The sequence below is a fragment of the Aedes aegypti genome, chromosome 2 (genome assembly GCF_002204515.2).
Source record: "Aedes aegypti strain LVP_AGWG chromosome 2, AaegL5.0 Primary Assembly, whole genome shotgun sequence".
Lineage (NCBI taxonomy): Eukaryota > Metazoa > Arthropoda > Insecta > Diptera > Culicidae > Aedes > Aedes aegypti.
In genome coordinates this window covers 453,276,965-453,297,881 of record NC_035108.1, presented here as the reverse complement: position 1 = coordinate 453,297,881, position 20,917 = coordinate 453,276,965, and the positions used below count along the sequence as shown (strand labels likewise).

Below are 20,917 nucleotides of genomic sequence, written 5' to 3'. Positions count from 1 at the left end.
TCGAGGGATCCGATTTTGCCTGATAAAGGGGCGCGCCTGTGGAGAGTGCATGCACCACACTCTTCGAAGGGTAGGAACCTTTCAGTTAAAATCCTTACCTGTGATCAAGTTAGGAATTACAACTGTAAGAAAACCGAATGCTTTATCACTTCTCGATAGTGACAAAGTAAAACGACATGCACTACACAAAGGACACGGGATATACTACAATAGATCAAATATTGGTCGCAGTGGTTTATGTTCCGAACATAAAAAAAAAATGGACCCTTTGCGTATTATGGACCCCTTACAGAAAAACATAAAATTAACACTCAAAGCAACTTTATTCCTATGAAAATCCACCGGGGGAACTTCGATTACATTGTTAGTCAGGGAGGGTCCATAATAGGCATTCGGACAACAGTTTTTCAAATGCATATTTCGCTGGAAAAATCGAATGATTTTGTATGTTTCATAGACGTACTATGAAGTAAAGACATTGAATTTGTAGTTAGACTCCACAAAACGTATATGCGTCTGAGATATCATTGCGCAAAAGCGTCTAGAATGAATTTCAGCTACTAAGCGGTCCATTACTAGCATTGAAACCCTACATCTGGTGAAAGAGTGAATCTTTTTTGACCGCAGCTTCTTGTCTCTCTTGTCTAGCACCGACTCCCACTGATGTCGCGCCTCCGTATTTCACGGTTAACGTTATTATCAGCCGGGACCTTCCATAGCCGAGTGTTTAGAGTCCGCGGTTTGATTCCCGGTCGGTCCGGGATCTTTTCGTAAAGGAAATTTCCTTGACTTCCCTGGGCATAGAGTATCATCGTACCTGCCTCACGATATACGAATGCGAAAATGGCAACTTTGGCAAAGAAAGCTCTCAATTAATAACTGTGGAAGTGCTCATAAGAACTCTAAATCGTCTTGATCGCATTCACCACCAGTCCATCTTATTCTGCCTCGCGTTTTAGACGGGTGTACAGGTCTGCCGCCTTTTCAATTGTTCGGCTGACGATGTCCATATTATCCGCGAAGCAAACAAATTGACTGCATCTCGTGAAAATCGTACCTGTCGGCTGTTAAGCCCAGCTTTGACATAAGACCTTTTAGCGCGATATTGAACAACAGGCTCGAAAATTCATTACCTTGTCGTAGCCCGGCGGGATTCAAACAAACTGAATGTTCGCCTGAAATCTTTAAACAATTTTGCACACCTTCCATCGTTGCTCTTAGGCGCCGTCCACAAATTACGTAACGCTCTAGGGGCAGGCTCAAGCATTACGGCCTAAACAAAAATTTAAAATTTTTCATACAAAAAGCGTTACGGACTCGTTTACTACAGTTGACAGACGACGGAAGATGATCTGACATAATACTTTAGGTCGTGTTTTGCATGGTGATCGCTCGTAAGTTCTCACAATTTAACTTGTCACCTTTCTTGTAAATGAGGCACGTTGCCCCTTCTACCCCTCCAGTAGCTGTTCTGTTTCTCAGATTGTGTCTATCAGACAAATGGCAGCCTTTCCGGGCCCATCTTCATGAGTTCAGATCATCCTTACCAGCAGCTGTATTGTTCTTGAGCTGGTGAATGGCATCTTTAATCGCTCAAAGTGGGAGCTGGTTGGATTCCATCGTCCGTAGTACTGGCAAAGACATTTTCTCCGTTATCTCGACCTTTATTGCCTGCGCTCTCCGCGCCATTCAAGTGTTCATTGAAGTGCTACTTCTACCTTTCGATCACCTCACGTTCATCCGTCAAGACTCAAGATGCTATCATCCAATCTATCCCTGCCAATCTCGCGACAGGAAGACATTGTGTGATGCGTTGAACTTCTGATAGAGTTTCTGTGTTTTTTTTAGACCGGCACAGCTGTTACATATCCTTGGACTTCATCTCCTCCAGACGGCATTACACTCCAGCTCACCCTCTTCCGGTAATGCAGTCTCGAGGTGCTGCGCTTAAGTTACGACATCCGGTTGCTTTAGACGCTCATACCAGGGCGGTCAAGGGTATCGTACGTTGTTAACAGGGGGGGGGGGGGGTGTGTATACGCAACGAGGTACGCCTGCCGTTCATGTTTTGAGAGTGTGTTAATGTGACTCACAACGCTGCTAAACAGCTCGATGAAAAGTATCAGCGTTTGCTGCCTGGTTTGGCCCGCGTTTTCGACCTGTGCTGTTTGGGCCGGCCCGCGTGAGAGAGGCGAACTTTATTCGCAATTGACAGCCCAGGAGAGTTTTGGCGCAGTTTAACCATCATCAGATAGTGTTCAGAATCGATGTTGGCGCCACGATTGGTCCTGAGTCTTCTATGATGATTTTGACGTCATGGATCTAGCAGCTGTCGTACTTGCGTTCGAGCTGTGCGTAAAAAGCGTCTTTAGCATTCGCAGATATTTCTAAGGGCGCCTTTTATAATCACTGATCACTGAATGTGGGATTTTCTTTAAAAATACCTTCCGAATGATTTTGCTTTTATGAAATTTTTCTTATTATTTTGTCTAAAATATCTTTAATTGCAAAATACTTAAAATGCGGAGGGAATCCAAAAAAATCTGGATAATGGATGAATTTAGAGAGAAATCACCTAAATACAACTTGGAACAAATCACAATGCACTTTCTGCAAGAACCATACTGCAGAAATTCTTGAAAGAATTACTGGAGTAATTTATGAAAATATGGTAGGAAAAATCACTGGTTTAATTCTTGAAGAAGAGCTGTACGAAAATCTTGATTAAAGGTGGAAAAGGGTTCCACTTGAGCCATACGGCTTATATTCGCATAACAATCCAATGTTTATAGGAATTCCCTTATATCATGGGACTGTTATGCGAATATGGGCAGCATACTAATGTTATAATTTATTACATTAACTCGACATCAACTTTAATCGAAGTTGTCAGTTCTGCAAGCTCAATACACACCGTTTATTTGCATACATTGCAGCTTCAGCAGCATAGTCACTTGGGTATTCTTAGAGGAATTCCCGATTAAATAATGGAAAATTTCATAGAATTCTTAAGAAATTTTTTTTTGTTTGCAGGAAACTAAAGTAGTTTCTAGAGACTATTCAGATTATTAGAATCAAACGCGCGATTTAAAATTCTTTTGTTCTGAATATGTTCCTGTTCAGTATGAAGTGATTTAAAATATATAGACTGAGCACTATACGACTGTACAAATATACAAGACATAATATTTGTGATGCAATAAAATTATATTTGGAAATTTTTATTTTCTCAGATTTGTGATAAGCCTGGTGATAAAATGTGTTGTAAATAAATCTTCCCAATTTCTTAAAACCGTTTTTTTATTTTTGCTGATCTTACATTTTGAAACAGCTGTAATTTTTTGAGGAAGATAAATTTTGGAAAAGTATTTTAATTAGTCATAGAAAAGAATCGATGAATTTTATAATGACGGGGTTGGTGGTTTAATGTATCTTTCACTTGCTTCTATTTTTCACTCTTAATATATCACAGTTCATAGCATTTGCTAGAACCCGAGACGGACAAAAAAACCGTTTCCCTACGCTTCCATTCTTCCATCATTATAGCACGCTTTTCATTACGCCTGATACAAAGGAGGTCTGCTAATCGAACAGCAAGCCTCTCTGCATTAAAAATTACCGCCTCTCTATACCCATCCCGCATGTACTGGCGTAGACGCAGTAGTAAATACGGCCTACCGTGAGAGCCAGTTTGATGCATCATCAACTCCTTCCGCTTCCCCTCATTGGTCAGCATTCTGACGTGGCAGGCACCATTGTTGCCTAAAAATATAGAAGATCACCAGCACTTATACACTGATAAGCAGTCATCTGGTTGGTTCCTTGTGTAAGTGCAGCTGATCTGGCGATACTGGAGTAGCAACCGGGCGGCCAAACAAGCTCAAGCTCGGGGACTCGCCATATCTTCCAATGCTCTTTGATTTGTTCGGAAAAATTACGAATAAACAGCAAGTCAAATTGTCCCATAACGAAAAGTAACCGCATATCAGTCCCACCACAGATTTTCGCACCGTGTAACCCAAAAATGAACCGTCTTTTGATCATCTTTTTTAATTTTCTCGGAAGGATATCGTAGTGATAAGCAAATTGTGAAAGTTTCATCAAGGTTTGAACAGGTTCCAATTCTCTAGTTTTTTTAATATTCATATGAAAAACGAGTTCAGAAACTTCACAGCCAATTTTTTCAATGCCTACTTTTTACAGATGGGACTGACTTGCGATTCACGGCAGTATAATCGTCATAAACGCGCCAGTTCATGGTTCCTATAAGGTTTGGACTACCGAACGTTACGACTGACAAATGTAAATTTGAGCTTTCCTTCATAACAACTATAAAACAAGCCATGATCAAGTCTAAGTGCTTTGAGAACGATAAGATTCAACGATACTGAAATAGCAAGGAGTTGATGGGTGAAATAAATAAATAAATATACCATAAATTAATTATTAAAATATATTTGTAAGTATTTTAAATATACAATAAACATTAACAATGTTAGGCTTAAGCTCGTATGGTCTATTTTTGCATGATCTCAGAATATGTACGACAACATTCACATGTGTTTTTCTTTGCGTTGGAGTTCGGTCCCAATCTGTACTTTTTTTTTGTTTGGTTCGTAAGCCTTCGTCGAGTGTGGCACAGTATTTAATGCTAGAGCTCTTGGAAGTCTTTCATACCCTTAGAAGGTATTACATATTTCTAATGCTAACGCTGAGGGATGAAAACCACACTATTTAACACTGTAGTGGATGGGGGTGATGTCTCAATATGGTGTCCAAATATGCTGCATCCAATTCTTCATATCAAACGACATCTACAACGAGCATGGGGGTTGATGATGGTGCGTGATTTCGTCAATTTCATTCGTCTCGTTCACTACAATCCCCTTGGGGGAAAATGGCCTTCAGATGGCGGTTTTGGCAGCACGTGGCCGAAGCGGTATCGTCGGCATGATGATGTGTTCGCTCTCTTCTAATCTATACCTAAATAGTTGACGGTGGATCGTGAGTACCATTTGTTTTTTTAAACGTATATCTTTACACCAAGGGATGGTCTATACTTTTTTGAGAATTGTCCCTATACGATTGGATTGGATTGATCAACATCTATAAGTTACATGGAGGGGGAGGGGATTGATCTGAGCTGGGAAGGGAAGATACTGCAGCCGGTCGGTGGTGGGAAGGAATTCATTCCTTTTCGTTGCAATCTTGCCGCAGTTCGACTAGTTCGTGGGGCTCGGCTTCAAGCTGGAAAGAGGAAACAAGATCATTAGAAATTATAAAATATCTAGCATAGTTAATTGAGTTTATTCTACGAGTGGAGTGAGATGAACATTTTCGGTCTCCTATAGCGAAGTGACAATACTCTACTCGAGTGAAGTGGCTCTCCATTTGGTTTACACAGCGAGTAACTACACTCGAGTCGAATATTGTCACCACGCTATACGGGACCGACAATTCTCACCTCTCGCCACTCGCTAAAACGAAAACCCAAATGTATTTTACCATAATATAACACGTTGTTAAAGACATGCTTTAAAGCTCCACACACATCTACTTGTTTGTTATTTCTTTAATACTTGAAAACCTTGCAGAATTCCTGCCCAGAGAAATCTTTTGAGGTGTATTGAAAAATTAAAAAAAAGTGGTGTTATTTCCGTCGGCTTTCAAGTCCCCCCTTCCCCCTGGCGACGTCCATAGGCATTTGGAAGCCCTGATATAGACTTGAATGATTATCTCGTTCTATTTAAAATTCGGGAGCGTTATCCAGCCTAACAATAAGTTTTAGTCTTATCAAGTATGAAGTAATTCAGTCGAAAACGTTAGAATAAAATCAAGCATTTTTTTAAAAGCACACTAGTTTAATAATTACCTATTCGCTACAAATAAGGTCAACACTAAATGTTGTCAATTTACTGTACAGTACGCTGCAATGAATTTTGAAGAAAACGTCAATGTACCTGTACCAATTCATTTCAACAAGCATTCAAATTCTGCATTGCGCCCGATTCTCATATTTACAACTCTTATCATAATGATTATTAGTTGAATATACTCACAATTTCATTTGGTGTACTGGCTAAGTCATTCTTGGACAAAGAATTCACTAGAATCGTCCCTAGGGCGTCGCACATCACATTGATGGTTGTGCGGAATCGATCACTGAAAATACATAAAGTGTGGGTTAATTTGAAGAGTATAATTTCCACTAAAGCCATGCTTACAGTAACCAATCGACGGCAATGATAATGGTCACATCCTCAGCTGGTAACCCTACGGTGTCCAATACCATAACCATGGTAATTAAACCGGCCTGTGGAATACCAGCGGCGCCGATCGAAGCAGCCGTTGCTGTTACACTGTAAAAAAAATCATTCAATATCTGAGATGTTCTTTAAAAGACATGTACTCTCTTACCTAACGGCAACGATGTGACCAAACGACAGCGGGATGTGCCTCAGCTGGGCAATGAACAAAGCGGCAACGGCTTCGTACAGGGCAGTTCCGTCCATGTTGATCGTGGCCCCCACCGGAATCACAAACCGTGTCACACGTGGATCAATGCCCATGTTGTCCAAGCATCGAATGGTGATCGGCATCGTAGCTGAGCTTGATCCGGTACCGAACGCAGTGGCCAGCACTTGACTCATTTGGGCGATATATGGGAATGCCAGCTTCCGCGTGGTCATGAAGAAGATGACCGAAATTGTGCCTAAATGTGCGTGTCGCAGAGAAATTAACCGGTACTTTCCCACATTACGAATCATACTTACCGAAACCGTGCAGCACCAGCCCTAGCATCACAGTCATAAAGTACCAGCCCAACTGACCGAGCACCTCCGTAAAGGAAGCCATCTCCAGCAACTTGGCAGCCACCAGGAAGAACACACCGATCGGTGAAATCCAGATCACCCACGAGGTGATGATCATCATGGCTTCACTCAGTGTTTCGAACAGACCTTGCAGGGGTTTGCCAGCTTCGCGCATCTTTCCGATACAGGCTCCGAGCACCACGCTGAACATGACCAAACCGAGCACGTTGGTACCCTCGGTGAACTCCGAAGTGATTCTGTATTTTTGCAGTGGAACTGGTGGAGAGATATTGTTGGTCAATGTACTTAATTTCTATCCTGTAGGCTCCGGGCTGATATGAAAATTTCAAATTGCTCTTATTTGAGCATCATTTAATATTTTCCATGACATTTCCAAACTTGCTTTCCTATTTGTCGTAGTTCCATAAGTGGTGGGAAATTATAGATTTAGAGCATTGTGAAAAAAGTTATTCCAGAACACGTCTGGGTCATGTAGGGTAACATCACATAATCCTGAACTAGGATATTGATAAATGTGTAACTTACCTTAATACCCTCTGAAAAAGTTTATGGATCATTTTAAAGCCTATATTTAGTTCCTGCAGGTGAACCTCCATCATGCTAAAGGTGCTTCTGCCGTATTAAGCCGGAGGTTCAAAAAGGAGGGACTGGACATGGCCCTACTACAAGAGCCATGGTCCAACAAAGGAAAAATTCTTGGAATTCAAATGCAAAAATGTAAGTTGTTTTATGACGAGAATCAAAGTTCACCGAGAACTGCGATTCTTGTTAATAATAAAAGACAATAAAAGACAATTTACACCGTCTTCAGCCAAAGGCTGCACAGACTGAACGATCACTAACATTAGGCAACGGACAACACATAACACCCAGTAGTCCAGCGATGAATTTTTCGTTTGACGAAAAGTTTCCACCGACCGGAGTGGGAATCGAACCCACACCCCGTGACACAATACGCCTAAACGACTGACGCCGCTAACCGCACGGCCACGAAGCCCACAATGAAATGCTACCCTATTACAGAGTTCATCAAACGTGACATAGTGGCGGTTGTGGTTGAGGTACCAACCTCCAGGGGAAAGACGGAGATCATCGTGGCTTCAGCGTATTTCGTCGTTCATCATCGGCTGCGATGCCAACGCTCATCACACTGTGTGGGGTAGCTCCGACATCAACGGTCGAGGTGAGTGTCTATTAGAATTCCTATCATCGAATGGTATTGATATATGCAACAAGGGTAATAAACCAACATTTCTAAATGCAATCAGAGAAGAGGTTTTAGATTTGACGTTGTGTAACTCTGCAATTTCTGAGAAAATTCGGAATTGGCATGTCTCAGATGAAACTTCATTATCGGATCATAAACACATTGTTTTTGAGTGGGGTGGAGGCGACTTATCACCAACAGCATATCGTAATCCTAGAAAAACGAACTGGGGTCATTATGCTAATCACTTGAAATCTGACACTTTTACAAATGAAATTAGTAGTAATACAACAACTTGAATCATTTTCGCAAGAGGTAAACGAAGTGATTCTAAAAGCATATAATAATAGCTGTCCTATCAGGCAATCGTCCTCTAGTAGGGACGTACCATGGTGGAACTCAAAATTGGAAAGCCTTAGAAAAACATCTCGGAAATTGTTTAATAAAGCAAGACGAACCTCAGATTGGGCTCAGTATAGAAGAGCTCTAACTGAATACAATAACGAATTAAGGAAATCAAAGAGAAGAACTTGGATTCATATGTGCGAGAGTATAGATAATACACCAATTGTTGCTAGATTACAGAAAACTCTTGCTAAAAACCATACTTCTGAACTTGGCAACCTTAAACGCCAAGATGGGGTGTATACTAAAACTTGTAAGGGATCGTTCAAATATTACGTAACGCAACAGGGGGAGGGAGGGGGTTTAGCATAGTGTTACGGTCCATACAAAAAATAAAATTGTCCATACAAAAGTTGTTACGTGGGGGAGGGAGGGGGTCTAAAATTGGCAAATTTTGCGTTACGTAATATTTGAATGAACCCTAATGAGACACTTGATTTGATGATGGATACTCATTTTCCGGGAGCGGCTTCAGGCGAGGATATACAGTATACTTGAGTGCAAGGATGCTCTATGCAGACCATACCGGAGGTCTGCAGTATAGAAAATCCAACACCAGATAAAGCTGATAAAATCTTCACGTTTGCAAGAGTGGAAAATGCAGTAAGATCCTTCCAGCCTTATAAATCTGCAGGTGTGGACGGAATATTTCCAGCACTACTTCAAAACGGAGAAGCGGTTCTGATTCCGTCCCTTATGAAGATTTTCAAGGCAAGTTTAAGATTGAACTATATTCCATCAAAATGGAGGTTGGTAAGAGTCATATTCATACCTAAACCTGGGAAACGAGATAAAACGAACCCAAAATCTTTTAGACCCATTAGTTTGTCATCAGTTCTGTTGAAAACTATGGAAAAAGTATTGAAGGATTACGTAAACTCAACTTACATGCAGACATATCCATTGTCTAAATATCAGTATGCGTATCAAGCTGGAAAGTCGACAGTCACAGCGCTTCATACGCTGGTAGATAAAGTCGAAAGATCTCTTTCAGTGAAGGAAATCGCACTCTGTTCTTTCTTGGACATTGAAGGTGCTTTTGACAACACTTCATATTCTTCAATAGCAAATGCTATGAAAAAACGAAATTTCAACACATGCATTGTCGACTGGATTCATACTATGCTTGCAAAAAGAGAAATCACTTCAGAACTGGGTGGTTCGTCTGTAACCATAAGGGCGACGAAAGGATGTCCGCAAGGTGGAGTACTTTCGCCACTTTTATGGTCTTTGGTTGTAGACGACCTTCTCAGAAGCTTAGAAGCTAAAGGTTTCGAGGTTGTAGGCTTTGCGGATGATATAGTCATCGTAGTAAGAGGAAAGTTTGACAACATAGTATCGGAAAGAATGCAGCAGGCCCTAAAGTATACCCAATCATGGTGTATAAAGGAGGGTCTAAGCATTAACCCGTCAAAAATCGTGATTGTCCCATTCACTAAAAAGAGGAAAGTCAACTTCAAATCTTTTAAAATTGGAGAAGTTGAAATTCAAGTTAGCAGTCAGGTAAAATACTTGGGAGTAATCTTAGATGCCAAGCTTAGCTGGAATGCGCATCTTGACTCTACGATTAATAAAGCGATCAACGCATTATGGTTATGCTCCAAAACTGTCGGGAGGAAGTGGGGCTTGAGGCCAAAAATGATTATGTGGATTTACACATCTATTATACGACCAAAAATTACCTACACTTCATTAGTGTGGTGGCCTAAAACCAGGGAGGCTACTGCAGGAATGAAATTAGCTAAGCTTCAAAGACTAGCGTGCATTGCTATAACGGGAGCAATGCGCAGCACTCCATCGAAAGCGTTAGATGCTATTCTCAATCTGCTGCCTTTGCACGAATATGTGCAATTAGAAGCGGAAAGAAGTGCTCTAAGGCTTAAGAGGTCCAAAAATGTTTTGCCAGGTGATCTTATTGGCCACTTGAGCATTTTGCAACACTTTAAAAGAGGACCGGTGATGAGTATGAACGGAGACTGGATGAGACCTGAGGACAACTATGATTTTCTCTACAAGGTAAGCGAAATGACGCGTACAAGTTGGGATGTCGGAGGTCCCACGGTTCGTGAAGGCTCAATCATATTCTTTACTGACGGCTCAAAAATTGGAACAAATACAGGGGCTGGGATCTTTGGACCCGGAGTAAATATTTCAGTTGCAATGGGACATTGGCCAACAGTGTTTCAAGCTGAGATTTTCGCAATACTTGAATGTGTGAATGTCTGTCTGAAAAGAAAATACAGATATGCAAATATATGTATTTTCTCTGATAGTCAAGCAGCTCTAAACGCATTAAGTGCATATAAATGTACATCAAAACTCGTCTGGGAATGTATTCTCTCGTTGCGACAGTTGTGTGAATCAAACTCGGTAAATTTGTACTGGGTTCCTGGACACTGTGGCATTGAAGGGAATGAAAAGGCAGATGATCTTGCAAAACGGGGCTCAAATTCACAGTTTGTTGGCCCGGAACCATTCTGTGGTATACCAAACTGTGCAGTAAAAATGGAACTTAAGTGCTGGGAAGAACAAAAGGTGATGACCAACTGGATGAATGTCAAAAAGTGTACCCAGTCTAAAAGATTTATAACTCCAAACGCAAATAAAACTAAAAAGATTTTAGAGCTCAACAAGAGGGCTCTTTGTACATGCACTGGCCTAGTAACTGGGCACTGTCCGAGCAAATATCATTTGAAGAACATTGGCCAGGTTCAGAATGATATTTGTCGCTTTTGTAATATTGAAAGTGAAACCTCGGAACATCTGCTTTGCAGTTGTGGTGCATTATACAGGCGCAGATCAAAGTTTCTCGATAGCGGCTGTTTACAGCCCAGTGAGATCTGGTCTGCTGATCCGAGAAAGGTGATTGGTTTCATAAACCATATCATACCTGATTGGGAACGTGTCATGGTAAGCAGCTGATCGTCTAATCAATGGTGTTCGGCTAGCGTGACATGTACAGTAAACTGGGACATACTACAATAGTTCGAAATAATGGACGCAGTAGTTTCAACCCCCAACAAAAAAAAAAGCCTATAATCTCTACAATCGTGATTTAAGGTGAAGATGGATCGAAGCCAAACTTTAATTTTCAAATGCACAAATCTGAAAAACCAAACACCCGTTTGAAATGGAAAGGTTTGGCTTCGATTCATCTTCACCTTAAAGCATTTGCAAAGCCCTAACGAACGTATCAGCTACATGAGAACAGATGTTGCAGATCATGCGAATCGTTCTGGATTTCAGGTTCGTCATATACAGAATTGATAAAAAAGTGGAAAAAAAAATCAAAATTTCACCGATGGAATATTTTAAAACCTTCCGATTATGAACATATAACCCAATTACTGAATTCTAGCGGAAAAAATCCCAGGTACATTTGATTTGTATAATCTGCTGGTAGACATAGCGTGTGTCGTTCTTTTTGAGTACCGTAATCCGGGGGCAAATTGATCACTGGGGTGAATTTGATCAAGTCGGTACCAAACAGCATTTCCTTTCAAGGATGGTTAATACTTCGTTGGCATAACAGACATTCAATATTTTCTAGTTTATAGACGTCTAATGATGATTTTAAACTATTTTATTTTTTATTATGATCAGTTTTGCTTAGAAATATTCACAGTTTTTAAAGGTGTTATAATACTGTTGGAAATGTCGGTACTAAACAATCTGCTGGTGCTAAGCCTGCGTTCAAACTATGAGTGTTAAAAATGATGTGTAAGCTTCAGTGTGAACTGCTAAACTAATTTTTGAAATTGTATAGCATTACAAGAATAGTTGTTTGCGTATAAAACCGTTTATTGTTGAGTAACGTGCTTATTTCAAGGGAAATTGCATACATTTAGGCGTATTATGCAGATTTACAAAGTTAAATTTTGCAATTATATGATAATATATACGAGTTGTAAGAATTTTGACATCATTTTCGGATTCAGGAGACCCACATTTAGTAAATAGGGAAATTTTACATTCTAAAATTTGATTTATTATATAGTGATCAATTTCGCCCCAATGTGTCACTTTCAATTTTCGATATTAAAACTTATTTTATGGTATGCTAAATTTTATTTCATAAAAACCGATTGCATAAACTGATAGAGATCAATGAAGTACTGATTTTACCGAAATAAATTTGACAAAATTTTAATTCCAAAGAAAAATATTACAAAAAGTTGTGAAATATTGATCAATTTGCCCCCGGCTTACGGTAACCCCTCTCCCAGTAGCTTAATTTGTCCATTTTCTCAAAATTTCTTTAAAAAAAAACTCGTGTATTTTTGTATTCTGTATCGGTATTGACAACTGGTCATCTTATTTTGAAGATATCCCCATGTTCCCCATGGAATCTAAACTTACCATATAAAATTCATTCGGTTGCTATTTTGTTTTAAGTCAATTTATAAAAAAAAATGAATATGAACCAAACAATAGCAAGTGATAAGAAACTCCTCTCAAAAATCATAAAAATCGGTTGAGTTGTTTCCAAGAAATCTAAAAATTATATATTAAGTTTTTGTTTCAAGTATTTAAGATAATTCTACGGCCGGAGTGGTATCAGAAACATTAATGCTCATTGTTCAAAAACGATTCAACCAATTTGTTTCATTTTTTCATAACAGGTTCTCTTCAAGGTATTGTTTCGAACAGCGAATAAACGAATATAAGAAAAAAAATCTGTAGCCTGCGATTTTTACGTAGGTCATGGCGGTCCCACGAGGAATTTCGGAATATCTCCGGATCTAAATGACCAATGATCGAAATCGACACAAATTCTAGAAAAAAAGAGCTTTTTGAGAACTTGTAAAAACATGGTGCAAAAACATTAAAAAAAATGCTGCTAGTAGAGGGGAATATGAGGTGGTATTGAAAATAATTGAATTTTAAGCTACACAATACTCATCGAATAGGGTCCTAAATAGAGGGTCTTGTTTCCCGGACTCGAAAAAATCCCGGGATTCGGGATTTTATTTTTCAAAATCCCGGGATTTCCCGGGATCCCGGGACAAAAATCAAATGCTTCCAAAACGACTACTGAATGGTCGAAGCGGGTATTGAAACAATGTTTAGTTTTATAGGGCCATTTCATAATAACCGAACCTGTTTTTGAATGTTAAGTGGAATTATAATAGACAAAAACAATGCTATCTTAGATTTCATCCATCAATACTTCACCTATCTGCAATTGAAGTCAATGGGCATTTATTAAAGTTAGTTTGAATCGGAAATCAAACGTAATTCATTAGGTATAGGTGATACCGATCACTCTCAAATTTTACCAAATCCTTTAAAATTTACTCTCATGTTTATATTCTTGTGCATATGGAATATTCATGCTTTTAAATTATTGGCATGACAGCCACAGGCATGTTAGTCCTGGAAAAATGTAAGGTACACCGGGCAAACTGAAACGGTTACAAGAAGATAAAACGGCATTGATAAAATTTGAATCTGATGAAAAATTCAACCACCAAAGCAATTGTTGACAAATGGAACAAACCGTAGGGAAACCTGCTAAAGTTTATTGAAAATTATGTTACTAACACACCAGAAAAAAGTATAAGCATAAGTGGCCCCAAACCTCAATAAAAACGCAATTGAGTAAGCTGAATGCAATAACTAAAATTCATTATTGTATTTACCCAGTAAACACACGATCGTAAATGATAGGGTATAAGAGTACAGATGTGGAGGCGATATACGTACAGTTCACATGCAGTGTAATGAGGGATGTATGTATATCGCCTCCACAATTGTACTCTTATGCGCTATCGTATACGAGTTTGTGTTTACTGGGTACAATCACCAGAATAACATGCAGCTTGTTTTGTGCCATTATTAGAAAATAATAATATAGTATTTTCTTGTAAAACATGCAATTTCGGGAAATCCCGGGATTTTCGAAAATATCCCGGGATTCGGGATTTTTTAGATCCCGGGATTTCCCGGGATTTTTGTCCCGGGATTCCCGGGACAAGACCCTCTAGTCCTAAAGCCCTGTCCCGATTTTAGTGCCAAACGCTTAAGTTTAGGCCAAAAACACATGTTTACTCAATTTTCCAATGTTTTACGTTGGTTTAAGTCCGAAAAACATGTTTTTATGTTTTTTTTTTAGATTTTGTCACACCCCTTGGCTTAAACTCAAATTTTGGGTGAATTTTGTTTTCCGTGTCGCTTCCGAAATGTCAGATAGGAACAACCCCAGTGTTAAAACTAAAACCCCTGTGGTGTTTTTGTCGACTAAGCGAACGTCAAACATGATCTCAAGTGTCAAGGTTCATTTATGGACCCAATTTTAAAATTAGTGTTTAAACATGATATAGCCGTTATATGAGCGGGAAAAAATGCTAAAGTAGTTGAAGTAACATACTCTCTCGTATTGTTGAATAAAAACAAGATTTTATCAAACATTTTAGGACCCAATTGTTTTGCTGAGTCAGTGAAATGATTTGAGTGTATAGAATGTTTCTGGCAGGTACATCAAACCAGCGGGATTGCTCACAAAAATAATTCTTGGTAATTAAGGTAACCAATATATTTTGGCCCCCTGGACCTTTTTCATGCAAATTTCACAGTTTGAAGCGAAAGGTCAACTCAATTCGCATGCTATTTGAAAAGATAGGACTATTCCGCACTTTCATTCAAGATACAAAATGTGTTTATTTTATCTGAAATTAATTTGATTCAATCGGTTTATCCATGCAACCGTTACAACACGTTACACACACAGAAATTTAAGTCGTCAGAATTTTTTTAAATGCAAAAAAAAATCTTTTTTCGGATTTATAAACTAAAAACGTAGAATTTCTTCGCTTTTCCATTGTCAATTGATTGATTAGATTATGGGCAAGCTATTATACAACCAGTGTTTTTATCGTTTGTCGCCAAACGATGAAAAATCCGGGGTTCCAAAATATATACTTTGAAGGTCCAAAATGTATTGGTGTGTCCAAAATAATGAAAAACAGTGCTTCACAATTCAATTATTTTCGACGTTTTTTGGATCCTACATGACCGTATGGGCACTTTTTATCGAAGAGAGGAAGTTTTTCTGTACATTTTGGCATGTTATTTGACTTGGTTACGATGGTTTGACTTGGTTACAGTTTACAGTGGTTATGCTTGCTGGAAACCTGACCTATCTTTGGAAATTTGACTTGTTCCGGTGGAGTCATAAATATAAATCTTTCAAATCTTGTGAAAATTATTGTAGACGTCTCTAGAAAAAAACCATTCACTCCTGGGAATATAATAAATAAATTGATGGTGGAAGTTTTTGGTCCTTAGGGCTAGTACACAAATTATGAGTAGTGTTTGATCCTTCGATCTTGACGCTAGCTCCTGCGGGGCGAGCGATTAGGGCAGGATCAAACATGTCGCGCGTCGTAGTGAAAAAGTGCCGCGATCGCTCAGTAGTGTTTGATGTATTGATCGCATTGCTTGCTCTTGCATGGGCGAGCGATGTTCGGCGTACACTAACTCAATATCCTTTCTGTGTGGCATGTGCCAGCCTAGAGAATGGACTAGTCTAGAATGATACTCAATATGCGAGTCCGCACACTAACATTCCTTTCCTTCCCCAATGACCGTAAGGACGTGGCCGGGGAGTTTATTGACTTTTAAAATTTGAGTTCTCGATTCGTGCACATTGAAAATGGTAAGCTAATCCAAAGCCCCATTCATTAAATATCTGTGCAACTTCGATTGTTCTGGTCAATCACGGAGTTGCAACTACGAATTGTACGGTCATCTATGCTTATGCTTATGGTAGATCTTTTTAAAATAAATATGTTTCTTAGACTCTAGGCAAGGTTTGTAGAAGATTCTACTAGATGATCTTATCAGATTTCTTGCATTATTTATTATAAATATCACAGACGTGCGTTAAGTGTACCTACCTAGGATATTAGTTGATTCATAATGACATCTTTGGAACGCATCCGTAAACTTTTATTCCGAGAATATTTATTTTAGGGGTCGGCGGGGTGTTTATAGATCTTTTAAGAGTGTCGCAGATTTGAAATGGTTGGAAACCACTTCTAGTATACTATACTGTCCTGTGGAGTAATGTTCCGGACATCATTACGTCGTTAATAATATGCAGTATATTATTCGTATAGTCAGTCTCACGATAAATTCCAAAATTACAATATATATGCTTTGCTAATGCTACAAATTTCTGGATGTTCAGAAGGCCCTAGAATTAATCAAAATTGATAATACAGTTTCGGACATAAAAATGCACCAAAGCCGTTAGCCCATACAAAATGGTAAACTTCAGATAGCTTCGTCTCCGCCCTTTTTTCTACTGATTCTATTGATTTTTCTGTGATGAACTAAAAATTACTTCATTTTTTGATAACAATCGAAAAAGTCGTATGAAAACTTATGATTTGAAAGTTACAGCTAGATTGAAGTTTGACAAAACAAAAAAATGCATTAAAATAAGAATTGATCTAGTCTAGTAGGAAAACAATGCGTCGAATCATCTTCGTGTCTTCAGCGCATTGGTTCCTTATCGCTCAATTACAAAATGTGCTGATAATAGTAGATACCTTTTCTTTCGATGCATTTTTTTTGCCAAAAATCAACTTATCTGTTGTTTTTAAATCAAAAGATTACACACAACTTTTCAATAGTGATCAAAAACTGAGGTAATCGCAATTGGTAGTTCGTCATAGAATAAAATAAAGGATTGGTTTAAAAATGGCAGAGATATAGCTATCTAATCACTCTGCTCTATCTATGATTTCCCATCACTCATGGAACTGCAACAAATAATGAAACAAACTTTATGAACAAAAAAGTCGAATTATGCTCGAACAATTTGAAATTTTCCTGTCAGCCCCTTAATATACGGGTTAAGCTTGGATTTTGGTGAGGGATATTTATGGTTAAGATGTATGATACAGCTTCAACTGAAATTTTAAAACTATTTTCGACTTCCAACAATACGTTCAATCTATTGATGCAAGGAGAAAATCTTGAAATACACTCTATTTGCCATCATCCTGTTGTCCCCGTATTGGAGAAGAGTCAATAATGTTCAAGTCGAAGCGACCCACTTTTCCATAGTACAGATTTCCAATTCATATGCACCATACAGGATTTAACCAAGACCGCGCAATCAACTACTGCGTTCGCATCGCTGTGTACGACAGATGAGCATCAAATTGCAATTTAATTGCACTTCAACAGAATGGAACGGCACTTGAAAATCGGTTGAATGCGTAGTGCACACAATGGCGTTGACTGCAGAAGATTTAGCCATATGCACTTATGAGTGTATGGATTGCCTCTACATGAATTGAAATGGGAATACAATGCTTAGCGGGTGGATAATATTTACCATCAGTGGCGTTTTCCGGTGGCACTAGAATGGTGCGGAACTGTAATGGCAAAATGAGAACTGGTGTTAATGAATCGCGCGAAATTGATGTTGACGGGCATATACCTGGAACATGGTAGCCTGAATGATGTTTGGTGGGAATAAATTCCTGGAAGATAGGTAGAAAGTACAGAGCGTTGATTTCCAGGATAACAATCTAGAAGGGAATTGTGTTTTACCGGATTAAATCTAGAAGCGTATCGGCAGTAAGGACTTGCCGAGTGGCAGCCTTACCCTTCATACTGCCCACGTTGGGCCCAGATCCGGGCCTTATGGTGCTAACGAGAATAATACCTAGAACCACCGCACAGATGGTGGTGGTGAAGTAGTACACTATTGCTCTAAATGCAATCTTCTTCGACATGCTGAGATCCAGCGAGCCGATTGCACTGGTGATGGACGATACCAACAAGGGCACGATCAAACATTTCAGCATCCTGAAAGATGAGTTACGAAAGTCGAATTAGAAGCAACCCTGTTCAGATCGATTGAAAAGGAGTTTGCTGTTACATTGAGCCTACCGTAAGAATAGATCTCCCGGATACTGGATGTACATCACTTCACGTTGCGTCCATGGCTCGGAGGAATTTTTGAGCATCAAACCTAGTGTGGTGCCGCCAAACACACCTATCACCGTGAGGAAGGTGAGTAGGTTCGACTTGACGAAGCGCTTCCATCGTGAGGTCGGTCTGGAGCCGTTCGTCGCATACGAGTTGGACATAATAGATGGTCAGCGATGCCGGAGGGAGGGTTTCTGGAAGTAACAATGAGAATATTGCGATAAGAAATTTTGTGCTATGATTGAGGTTTTAAAGGAAACACTAAATGAAACTACTATTATTATTTTGTTAACAAAATATTACATTCAAATTATCGTAGCAGTTCACATGTTTTACAACTTAATTTAATTCATCTGCTTATACCTAAGTGAAAAAATCGCTTTTCAATAAACTTAAACTAAATATATACAGTGTCAGGGACCACCCTGACCGCTCTCGGTTCTCTCTACTACGATGAACCCACTTCCTTGGTTGGATTGTCCTTTTCTGGCACCCGTCATCCAACGACCAATCCGGTCAGAAATAACATGCAGCACACCACAAGCAATAGTCACAAACTACCGTTTATTTAACACATTGCTTTACATTAAATACACTACATTAGCTTTATTCAACTACACTATACAATTTATTTAAACTTATTAAACTAGACATTGAACAAAATCTACAGCAAGCTATGTTACGGGGTTCGCCCCCGGTCGACCGATCGCGACAGTGGTTGGTTTCGACACTGACCTGCCCTACTGACCTACATTTCACTATATACATGGCGATCACTTTCGCTTTCAACCATCTCCGCCATGGCCAAGTGAACCTCTCTCCCTCTCCTTAGATGCTACCGTAGTGGTGAGCTCCCCATTGAACCGGTTCACCATCACCAGCTACGGCACTCAATCCGCTTGGTAGCCGGTGGAGTACCTGAACCAGGCAGAGTGGCTGGATCACTCCGTGCCGCTTATGTCGCTCGTAGACATTCTCGCCCACCCTGAAGTTGCAGGGAAACTTCTGAAAGTAAATAAATAAAATCCTCGCGGTGCACTGGACTACTGGCATCAAACTCTATCTGAGGTGTCTTCCGAACGTTTCAAAGGTAACAAACACAATCTTGCCACAGGACGTTTGAGTACCCCAGTCGATGTTCGTACTGTAACCACTCGAGTTACTCCATCATCGCCGGGATGAAGCTCTTGAATGCGACCCATCTTCCATTGTGTGGCTGGCTGATTTGCATCGACAACAACAACGAGCTGGCCGATCTGCATTTTAACTGCTGGCTGCCAATTTTTCATTCGGCCCTGAAGCTGCGACAAATACTCCTTTCGCCATCGTTTCCAAAAGTCTTGCAGCTGCCGCTGGACCAACTGCCACCTGGAAAGTCGATTTATCTGGACGTCTCCCAAATTAGCATCGTGCATTGCGAGAAGCGATCCTCCTGTAAGAAAGTGTGCCGGCGTCAGAGCCTCCAAATCTTGAGGATCATTAGAAAGCGCTGTTAGAGGCCTAGAATTCATGCACGCTTCCACCTGTGCCAACAACGTCACAAAGTCCTCGTGTGCAACTGGATTACCACCAAGAACCCGCAGAAGATGAAACTTCGCCGAACGGACAGCTGCTTCCCACAATCCACCAAAGTGTGGGGCATTCGGCGGGTTAAAATGCCAATAAATTCCTTCGTTCGCACATTCCTTGGACACTTTCTCACGATGTTCCTTTTCTTTCAGCAATTTCGCCAGTTCCCGCAATTGATTGCTAGCGCCTACAAAATTCGTCCCGTTGTCCGAGAAAATATCGGAGCACCTTCCTCGACGAGCAATGAACCTCCGCAGCGCTTGCAGGAACCGTTCGGTCGATAAATCCGAAACCAGCTCCATATGCACTGCCTTCGTTGCCATGCAAACGAAGATCGCGACGTAGGCCTTCGTCGGTTGACGCCCGCGTCCTGCTCGTAGGTACACCGGACCGAAATAATCTACGCCAGTCTTGGAAAACGGCCTAGACACCGTCACTCTAGCCGCTGGCAGCTCACCCATTTGCTGCTGAATTGCCGATGGTTTGATTCGGAAACATCGTAGGCACTGACGAACTACCTTTCGAGCGATATTTCTGCCTCCAAGCGGCCAATATCGCTGCCGAACCGTACCCAGAAGTAATTGCGGTCCAGCGTGGAGATGCTTATCGTGGTAGTAGCGAAACAACAGCTCTGTGAATGGATGCCTGGCTGGCAAAACCATGGGATGTTTGACCTGGAAAGTTTCATCCGAATGCTCTAAGCGGCCACCAACTCGAAGGATGCCATTTCCATCGATGCGAGGATGGAACCATCTTAGTGGGGACTTTCGACCCACGACGGAGCCCGACGACAAGTTCTTGAGCTCTTCCACAAACGACCCCTCTTGGATTTTACGGATAATCACTCGTTCAGCTTCCTCCAATTCCTCAGTGGTGAGAAATCCAGTCCGTTTTTGATCCTTGGAGCACCGCAAATTGCCCAGGAAGCGTAGCGCGAAGGCAGTCGTACGAATTA

At 40.3% G+C, this 20,917-nt stretch overlaps 1 protein-coding gene across 4 annotated transcripts in view; it reads right to left on the bottom strand.

Annotated features, from left to right (window-relative positions):
* Positions 1–4,439: 4,439 nt before the first annotated feature.
* LOC5564923 (excitatory amino acid transporter 3) overlaps positions 4,440–20,917 on the bottom strand; it is a 60,185-nt gene continuing 43,707 nt past the window's right edge. For 2 of the 4 annotated variants that reach the window (XM_021848063.1, XM_021848062.1), the window contains exons 3-11: positions 18,355–18,587; positions 18,013–18,270; positions 17,900–17,942; positions 17,795–17,834; positions 6,774–7,088; positions 6,418–6,712; positions 6,225–6,359; positions 6,060–6,162; positions 4,535–5,247 (exon numbers count right to left, since the gene is read on the bottom strand). In XM_021848063.1, coding sequence (XP_021703755.1) covers positions 5,188–5,247; positions 6,060–6,162; positions 6,225–6,359; positions 6,418–6,712; positions 6,774–7,088; positions 17,795–17,834; positions 17,900–17,942; positions 18,013–18,270; positions 18,355–18,554 — 1,449 coding nt within the window. In that variant the 5' untranslated portion in view covers positions 18,555–18,587 and the 3' untranslated portion in view covers positions 4,535–5,187. Of the gene's footprint in view, positions 5,248–5,872; positions 5,928–6,059; positions 6,163–6,224; positions 6,360–6,417; positions 6,713–6,773; positions 7,089–17,794; positions 17,835–17,899; positions 17,943–18,012; positions 18,271–18,354; positions 18,588–20,917 lie in introns of all 4 variants that reach the window. The other 2 variants (XM_021848065.1, XM_021848061.1) reach the window with 2 other exon arrangements.